Raw genomic sequence first — 9,856 nt, forward strand, 5'->3', positions numbered from 1 at the left:
CATAGGCCCAGTCTGAGCTGATCACGTAGCTCTGCAGAGAAGCTGTCTCTGCCTAGCAATAGCAAGGATGTAGATCTCCTGAGGAGAGGTGTTGACTGAAACTGGTCAGGATGTTCGGTGCTTCCTTCCTTTGTAATTTGGAGGATGTCTTATAGAGATGCTAATTCAAGGCCTTCCTGACTGCTAGATGTGGATGTGACCAGAGCCCATGCACCTGGTTGCCTAGGAGATAGCCTAATGTGTTCCCGCTCTATTCATGTGAGGATATATAAGCTGTTTGTGGAGAAGGAGAGATCTTTGGAGAGAGATCTGGCTTTTTCCATGATGACCCTGTAAGCTGTGTCAGTTTTATTCCTCGCGACTTGGTTCCAACCGGGTTAGGGAATCTGTGTTGGACCCTCACGGGCTCCAACAGGTCCCATTTAGTAATTATTTCTCTTAGCGTCTGTGCTCCTGGGGTTCTATTTAGGAAGTGGTTTCCGGTGCCAATGCATTCAAGTGTACTTCCCACTTCCTCTTCTATAAGGTTCAGTGTGGCTGGCTTTATGTTGAGGTCTTTGATCCATTTGGACTTGAGTTTTGTGCATGGTGATAGCTATGGGTCTATTTTCATTCTTCTACATGTTGATATCCAGTTATGCCAGCACCACTTGTTAAATATGCTTTCTTTTTTCCATTTGATATTTTTTGCTTCTTTATCAAAGATCAGGTGTTCGAAGATGTACGGGTTGATATCCGGGTCTTCTATTCAATTCCATCTAGTCACTTTTCAGTCACTCTGTAGGGCTTTATTTGATTTTATGAAACACTGACCTTCCACAAACATAGACATGTTTATTAAATGACTGAGGAGACTTGGTAGGATAAGGCAGAAAGATGGCCACAAGGCTGAAGACTACCTAGGATATACAGTGAAATCCAGGTCAGCCTGGGCTATGCAGAACAAGGAAGATCCTGTCTGAAAAACTAGTAAGTAGATGAATAAGATGCTGGAAGGTATCTGTGATGTCATAGGGAAGAGAAAGGCCTTCCTTAGTGGAGCTCAGGAAATATATGCTTAGACTACAGCCAGGCATAGTGGCTCACACCTATAATCCTGGCATAAGGGTCGCTACAATTCGGGCGAGCTGAGACTATATAGGTAGAATGGCCTGGCCTACAGAATGAGACCCTATCTCAAAATAAGAAAAAAGAACCACGAGATTGTGGCCCACATGTTTAATCCCAGCACTAGGCAAACAGAGGTAGACAGATCTTTATGAGTTCAAGGCCAGTCTGGTCTGCAGAGTGAGTTCCAGGACAGCCAGGGCTACACTAAGGAACCTTGCCTGGGTGAGGGTGGGTCGAAAAAGGAAAATGGAAAAGGAAATATACTTAGGCCAGAAAAAAAAAAACGTTATGAAGAAGGGGTGTAGTGGGGGTGTCAGTGAGGTACAGAGGCCACATCATGGACTTTTGGCCAGATGTAAGCGGTTCCATTCTGCAGGAGCCCCATGGAGGTTTACATGTCATCAGGGCTATGGAAGGGCTTGGGCACGGGCTTAACAGTCCTGGCTGTCCTTGAATTCACAGAGATTTGCCTTTCCCTGTCTCCCCAGTGTGTCAGGGGCCAATTTCCTCCTAAAATCATTGCAGGAACCATCACCCTGGGGAGTCTACAGAGAACCCCATACCCCTAATTGTGTTAGGAATCGTTCTATTGACAGAGCCTATCCCACACCCAAATTGGCTGTTAATGGAGAGCTGTTAGCGGAACCCACCCACATTCCAAACTATCTAGGGAACTAGGTGTGTCAACTTGTGACTTCTTGGCCCAAACTATCTAGGGAACTAGGTGTGTCAACTCATGACTTCTTGGCCTACAGTGACCTGACCGAAGATAACCTCCTGCCTACGTGACCAACACGGACCACATGACCAACGTGAGCCACGCGGCAAGAACCCAGGCCCCTGTGCCCATCCCCCCACTCCTTACCCTATATAAGCTGCACCCCATCTCTAATAAACGGAGGCTCTGACAAACCTAGCATGGCCTTCTTCCTCTCTCTCAGCCCATATCTTACAGATAGTGCCTCTCCGGGACCCTGGAATAACTGAACTGCAGGGTGGGTTACAACCCCTAGACTGAGTAGCCCACCCGAAAAGCGGTTTACACCAGTGCTGGGATTAAAGGCGTGTGCCACTACAGCCCTGCTTGGACATGGGTTTAAGAGGAGCAGTAAGAAGGACTGTTGAGGATAAGAATTATTAAAGCTATAGACAGACAAAACATGCCGTAGCTCTAAAGAATTCAGGCCCCAGGCACCACAGACAGACAACATGATGAGCTAGCTGGAGGCAGAAGTCAGGGCCTACATGGCAGTAGCAGGGGTCCCTTCTAACTTTCTGAGGATGGCAACAAACTCTTCCACGCTCTCCCATTACAGGCAGGAGGCAGAAAGTAGAAAGTAGGGTGGCCACCAAGACCCCATTAGTGTTAGCTAACTTCCACTAGTCAGAAATCTCGTCACATGGAAGCCTGTTAGCCGGGACTCCCTGACAGTGTCTCAGTAAGGAGCCTGTTGGAATGGGAGGGGGAGATTGCTGTAGTCCTGTGATCTGGCCATCACCTTCTTCCAGGGTGCACCTTTAAAGGCTCTGCCCATGCCTGGCTCCTGCCACTGTGCTTCCTGGCCAACCGGACTCAACATCTCAGCATCCACTCTCCATGCCTTCTCTCCAGGATGGACTGTAAGCCAAAAGGACCCGTTCCTCCCGTGAAGCTGTTTCTGCCGAGTATCTTGGTTACAGCAACGCAAAAGTAACCACCGCAGGTGACTAGTTTTAGTACAAGAGCTAGGAGAATCTTCCTGAGGACACAGAACTTGCAGGGACCTCAGGATAAGGAGGTAGCTACCAGGCCAGGAGCAGAGGGAAAGATGACACTCCAGGGAGAGCTGGCTAGGGCTGGATCACAGCAGCGTGTGTGCTCTATTCCCAAGGGGGCAGTGAAGCCGTATGTGGAGAGGATGGGGCAAGAGAGGGTGTGGAGATCCTGTTCTGATCCTCTCCTGTAATGGTGGCAGGATGACAGGGTGGAATCTTTGATTAGGGCTGGGACAGAGGAGCTGGAGGCAAGCGGGTAATTTCAATAAATACATGAAGGTAGGATCAAAGGTCTCGTCCCGTGGTACGTGCGTGGAGGGAAAGAGGACGAAAGCAGGGATGACCTTTAAGTTTCAGGCTAAAAGTGCTGTGGTTGGTGACGTAGACGTACGTGACTAAACCAGGGACAGGTGTGAAGAGGGAATAATACGTAAAACATCTCGTTCCGTGCCTGGCACCTGAAACATAATAATAATCATCAATAAGTGTGATTATTATTACCTCTGTTATTCTGTGTTCCACAATAATGGCTTCTTGGAAACGGTAAGTTCTTTGACCTTAAACATCCACACACGCCCCAAATACATACACACATGCACACACACAGGGGAGGGAAGCGAGGGAGGAAACCTATAGCACAGCCCACAGGAAGCTAGTGTGTAGCACCATCTGAGGTCTGTGCTCCGAATGACAGTGCTGAAAGCAAAAGCACTCAAATGCTTCACATTTAAGCTTTTATTCTGAAAAATAAAATACAAAAGTCATTAGGCTGTAAATGTATACAGTCATTTCCCAACTCTCTGAAACAATACAATCAATCGTTTAAATAAGTAAGGTATTTACTATTATCCACACAATATATTTAAACAGGCACAAGTGTTCTACAAAACACTGGAACGTGTACAGACAACAGATTCTGAACGAGACTGCCAATTTTGTTAACCAAATGCCTTCCTTAAACTCTCCTTCTCTTGAAATTAAGACTGGAATCTGGTAAGAACGACAAGGACAAGAGGAGCTGAAACAAAACCGTGTCCCTGTGGGGCTCCTCATCTTGAGGGCTGTGCGAGTCACTGGGCTTAGAGCCATCACTCAGGGAGGCCGGCTGTGGCACCTCCCTAGGGACAGGAGGCTGGCAGGTGAGCAGAAGCGATGGGTTGGGTCACAGCATTTCTCCCTGCAGGAGACAGCAGTTCCAGAGATTTCCCTTCTGCAGAAAAGGCAGCAGTCATCCCTAGGGCAAACACACAGCATGTGGTCACGGGCACAGATCAAAGCTGCCCTTCCCGTACCATCCCCGCCTGCTTCCCTGTTTGCACCAGTGGCTAGGTGGGCTCCTGCAGTTCAGGGGCAGGAGGACGGACAACCACGCCTCTGAGGGGCATGGAGGACACACTTTGCCATCTGTGCTGTTTCCAGTGCCTGCAAATAACCTCAAGGTACAAAGGTAGAGAACACAGGGCTGCTACAGATGCTTTCTAATGGTGGCGACAGTCACCTGCATCCACAGCTACCACTAATGTCCAACGTGCAAAGCCACCATGCTGACTTCTCATTATGTGCTGTGACCTTAGGAGATGAATGGGCTCTCCGGGATCACTCTTCTCATCAGCCCTCGGCGACTGCGCTCTCAGCCTCTCGGTCCCTCCTAACGTTAAAGACCCCTTCCAAACGCCATCTCCACACCTACTCCACGCTTTCATTTCACAGATAAGGGAACAGACACAGAGTTAAGCTGCTTGGTGCCAGGAGGTGACAGAGCCAATGCCAACCCAGGCTGCCTGAGGCCAGAGCTGTGCTCACTATCCGGACACACAGCTGTCTCTGTCGGCCCAAGTGGAGACTCCCACCCAGCAGCACCCGGCGGGCCTCACCTCACTGTGGGAAGTTCCGGGCTCAGCTACTCCAATCGCTTGGTCTGTGGAAGGAACCATAGATACGTTAAAGTCCTGTAGTCAGCTGGAAGAGGAACGTCTGCTCTCACCAACACAGCAGCCATGCTTCAGAGGACTGACGGCTAACATGACATTTAAGGCTTAAACTTACCATGCTTGAGAGACTGGAGAAAAGAAAGCCTCTAGCACGCAGGCCGTGGCCTGTGAAGGCTGTGCTCCAGCGGCCCACTCCCCCTTCCCAAGACACTGAAGACTATTCTTAAAATTGACTGGTCTTGTCAAATCTGCTGTTCTAGCAAAATAGTAGGTCATTACACTGACTGCTTATTTCTGCTTTTGTAATTAAGCTTGCTTACTCTGCTCACAGAGATCACTAGGACAACTGCAAGACATATATGTTACAGTAAGACCCTGCCTTCACACATCAGAATACATACCATTTTACGGGTTTGCCTTTATACGTCCTGGGCTGATATGGCTGGGGACCGCACCTTGGAGAGCTCTCCGGTGCAGCCCTTCGGGGGGCCAGCACCTACATAAAAAGCCTCTCCTTACTAAAATATATTCATGGTCATGGTGAATGACCCTCTGAGCGACCCCAGACCCATTAACAGTGTCTGCTCAAAGTTTTAGATAAACTCAGCCTGTAACTGTTCTAAGGAAAGAAACTGGACTGGCCTTTCCCACACTCCAGGGACAGACTAAATCCTTGGCATCGCCTGAGTAACAAGGATGCCTTTGTTCCTCACAAATCCCATATAAGTCTGTGTGGGGACACGAGATGACAGGGTGGGCTCACTTTCAGAACCTTCCAGTCAGCCTGGCCTCAAGTCAAATGCTGGAGCTTTTGGTTATTCGCATAGGAATGAGCACAGGGAGTGTGGGCTCTGACCCCACAGGGACAGGACACGCAGTGTCTCCAGGGCCCTCCAAGCCCCAGCCCCTGTATCTCCTCACTTCTGACTGACCTTGAACTCCACTATGTGGAGCAGGCTGGCTGAACTTGCAGTGGTCCCCCGCCTCTGCCTCCTCACTCTGGGAGTACCAGCATGTGCTGCCAAGCTTATCAAGTTTCTGTTTCTTGTTTTGTGACAGGGTTTCATGTAACCCACAGGGCCTTGAACACTCTGTGTAGCTGAAGATGGCCTGGAATTTGATGCTTCTGCCTCCAGTTCACAAGTATTGATACTACAAGCCTGTGCCCACACTTGGATCCATTTCTTAATTAAACCAGAATCTTTCTTTTGAATTTTTACTTATTTATTTAATGTATATGGGTATTTTGCCGACATGCATGTCTATGCATTGTGTGCATGCCTGGTTCCCAAAGAAACTAGAAGAAGGCATCAAATCCCCTGGACCTAGACTTACAGCCACATGGAGGCTGGGAACTGAACCTGGGTCCTCTGGGAGGGCAGCCGTTCTTCTTAACTGCTGAGCCATTGCTATAGTACACTTTTTCAAGATTTCTATTTTTTAACATGTGTGTATGTCTCTGTGTGTATCTTTCTGCCTGTGTAAGAGTACATACATGTGAGTGTGATGCCCCAAGGGGCCAGAAGAGAGTGTCAGATCCTCCAGCATGAGTGTGGGCAACAGTGAATAGCCTAAAGTGCGTATCAAGGCATTTTAAAGCTTTTCCTTATTGTCTTATAAGACTTCTCTATATTCTACAAATTACTGTTGTCCCACTGAAGGCTTGTTTTCTATCATTTATTTATAGTTCTTAGATATTTTATTTTTGGAGTTGGGCATTGTGGCGCACGCCTTTAATCCCAGCACTTGGGAGGCAGGGACAGTCATATCTCTGTGAGTTCGAAGTCAGTATGGTCTACATAGTGAGTTCAGGACAGCGAGCATTACATAATAAAATGACCTTGTCTCAAAAGACAAAAACCAATTTTATTATTGGGTTGGAGAGACGTCTCAGTGGTTAAGGGCATTTGTTGCTCTTCCAGAGAACTTGGGTTTGATTCATAACACACACATGTGGGCTCACAAAGGTTTGTTAACTCCAGTTCCAGGGGCTATGACACCCTCTTCTGACCTCTGTGGGCACCGGGCGTGCATGAGGTACACAGATATACATGCAGGAAAAACAAGCATACACTTAAGAATAATAATTAAAAGTTTAATATTAGATTACTATATTGAGACAGGGTTTACTATGTACCACTGGCCGGCCTAGAACTCTGTATATAGACCAGGCCAGCCTTGAACTCAATAGAAATCCACCTGCCTCTGTCTCCCAAGTGCTGAGTTCAAGGGTGTATCACCATACCCAACTCTGGCATTCATTTTTAAAATTCCTCGTTTGCTTATTTAGATTTGTGTAGACAGGTGTTTGCGTGGATGCTCTGTGGGGAAGTGCGCACCACAGCATGTATGTGGACGGCAGGAGTCAGTTCATCCTTCCCCCTTTATGTGGGATCAAACTCGGGCTGACAGGCTGGGGGGCAATGCCTTTACCCTCTGAGCTACTGCACCAACTCTAGCATTATTTGTTGTTTCTGCTTGTTTAGGATAGGGTCTGGCTCTATAGCCCAGGCTGGCCTTGAGCATATTATCCTCCTGCCTCCATCTTCCCAGTGCTGGGGAACAGACGTTTACTACTATATCCAGCTATGGCAAGTTTTAATAAGCAAATATTCTCAACTCTGGTGTGTAATTTATCATTCCCCCCTCCCCACTGGAGACAGAGTTTCTAGAGTATCCCTGGCTGTCCTGGAACTCACTCTGTAGACCAGGCTGACCTCAAACTCAGAGATCCACCAGTCTCTGCCTCCCGAGTGCGGGATTAAAGGTGTGTGCACCACTGTCCTGGAATCTATCAATCTTTAAACTCACGACCATGTCTCTATGACTGAAGACGGCTTCCCCTCTAAGTTCGGGGACTTTCTCTTACATGATTCTACCCACCCCCTCTCCATCTGGAGCTACTGGGTGTGTGCTGAGGCACAGGGAAGTTGTCAGTTTCGGTCTCAAATCCCCTTTCTTGGTTTCTTCAAGTTTATCCTGCCTCTTAGATTGCTTTCTGGCAATTTCCAAGGCTGTGAGTAATGGTGTCTTCGGGAATCCACCCAGGGCTCTGGGATGTCATGCGCACTTTGGGCCTGGCCCTGCTCTCCCTCTATACAAACATCAGGTCCTTGAGTTCCTTGAGAAGACTCCGTTTCTCCCAACTCCTGCGGACATATCCTAATTTCTCACTCCTAGCAAATCCCTAGCAACAATTGTTGAATACATGAAAGAATGGGAAAGAGTTAAACAGACACTGCTAAGAATATGCCCTGATGCACTCTGAGACCCTCTGGTACCACACATCATTCCAGACGGCTGCTAACTGACAGTGCTCAGGTTGGGCACGGCCTTCACTCCTGGTGAGAGACAGCGTCACTGAGCTCCAGAGGAGGCCTGCTTACTCCAGGCTTGCTGTATGCGACACATAAGACAGTGTTTCCCCTGCAATCCTAACTCAAACACTTTCAGAAACTGAGTTCAGTATGGACAGCAGCACCCTAGAGATAGGAAGCCTCAGCCCATGTGGAACATCAAGACTAACGACAGGCAGTGATGTCTCTTCTCCCAGCTGTTACACAAGTGACAGGGGACCACAGGACACGCTGTACTACTCCAGGCACACCATAATAATCTCAGTTTTCCTCCAACTCTGGACACAAAAATGGAATGCAAGTGAGTTGAAACATTACAGTTGTAATATAGATTGGTTTCTTTTTGTTGTTGTTATTGTTTTTCCGTATCTCCCCATTCACAATACAGACCAGGCACAGTGGCCTGAGCTGAGGTGTACATGGGGTGGCTTTATTATGCCTCCTCTTTCTATACAGCCAGTGTAAGAACACAGCCTGTGGTAAGCACAAGGAGGCCTTGTTGTTGTTTTTAAGACAGGGTCCTACTATGTAGCCTGAATGATCTGGAACTTACTGTGTATACCAGGCTGGCCTCGAACTCACAGAGATCCGCCTGCCTCTGCCTTCTGAGTGCTGGGATTAAAGGTGTGTGCCACCACTGCCTGGCTGGTATTATTTATTTATTTATTTATTTATTTATTTATTTATTTATTTATTTATTTATTTATTTATTTAATATTCGTTTATTTATTATGTGTACAGCATTCCTTCCATGTATGCCCACAAGCCAGAAGGGGCGCCAGATCTCATCATAGATGGCTGTGAGCCACCATGTGGTTGTTGGGAATTGAACTCAGGACCTCCGGAAGAGCAGTCAGTGCTCTTAACCACTGAGCCATCTCTCCAGCCCTCATTTATTTTTAAAAACAAGGATTACAGGCTTTGAACTCTCACATTTGCTGACAGCCAACTGCTGTGTGCATTATGTATTATAGGTCTTTCAGTTTCCAATGTGAGAACAGCTAAAACACCTCAAACATTAATATAATAAAAATACCAAAGGTACATATTATTATTATTATTATTATTATTATTATTATTATTATTATTATTATTATTATTACTTTGCATTCTTAATGCAAAGTAGATGCTCAGGCATTCTCCCCATTCCCATGTGAAATCTGTGTGGCTGAGTGTGCACTTTCCTAGCTGCGGAAGACCCTAAATTCTCTCAAATCACAGCCGCTCGCTACCGCCAGCACAGGTCACTGTCTTTTCTACTTCCCTTACTTATCTGCTTGTTGGCACGTTGAGAAGGGAGCTGGCCTGGAACTGCACTATGTAGCCCAGGCGGCCTTGGATTTGTGCTGATCCTCTCCTCTCAGCTGATGGCTGGCATTACGGGTACAAAGCAGCACACCTGGATTTTATTTCTTGTTTTCATTTTTTATACTTCACTGTCTTTTCCAAAGCTTACTTTGTGGAAGAGCCAGCTCTTACAGAAAAGAAGAGGAAGGGGAAGTGGTGTACGTACGGTACCTGGGGCTTTTCTTTCAGAAAGTCAGGTAGCTGAAATTCTCCTTTATAGACCTGGAAAGAACAGAGCAGGAGTGAGTTAAGGAGACGGGAGCCTCCTGGTGCACATCACAGCCACTGGGCTCCTGGTGCACATCACAGCCACTGGGCTCCTGGTGCACATCACAGCCACTGGGCTCCTGGTGCACA

At 47.4% G+C, this 9,856-nt stretch overlaps 1 protein-coding gene and 1 non-coding gene across 3 annotated transcripts in view; both read right to left on the reverse strand.

The window, feature by feature from the left end:
* Positions 1 to 3,586: 3,586 nt before the first annotated feature.
* The window catches only part of Tpst1 (tyrosylprotein sulfotransferase 1), a 58,778-nt gene continuing 52,508 nt past the window's right edge, over positions 3,587 to 9,856 (reverse strand). Inside the window, exons 4-6 of one of the 2 annotated variants that reach the window (XM_005344552.3) lie at positions 9,671 to 9,721; positions 4,740 to 4,783; positions 3,587 to 4,099 (exon numbers count right to left, since the gene is read on the reverse strand). In XM_005344552.3, coding sequence (XP_005344609.1) covers positions 4,766 to 4,783; positions 9,671 to 9,721 — 69 coding nt within the window. In that variant the 3' untranslated portion in view covers positions 3,587 to 4,099; positions 4,740 to 4,765. The remainder of the gene's footprint in view (positions 4,100 to 4,739; positions 4,784 to 9,670; positions 9,722 to 9,856) is intronic. The other variant, XM_013350386.2, reaches the window with a different exon arrangement.
* On the reverse strand, positions 8,516 to 8,648 carry LOC113458277. Its single transcript, XR_003378673.1, has one exon. It is a non-coding gene; the product is annotated as a small nucleolar RNA SNORA51 (small nucleolar RNA).

This window comes from Microtus ochrogaster, chromosome 2 (genome assembly GCF_000317375.1).
Source record: "Microtus ochrogaster isolate Prairie Vole_2 chromosome 2, MicOch1.0, whole genome shotgun sequence".
NCBI lineage: Eukaryota > Metazoa > Chordata > Mammalia > Rodentia > Cricetidae > Microtus > Microtus ochrogaster.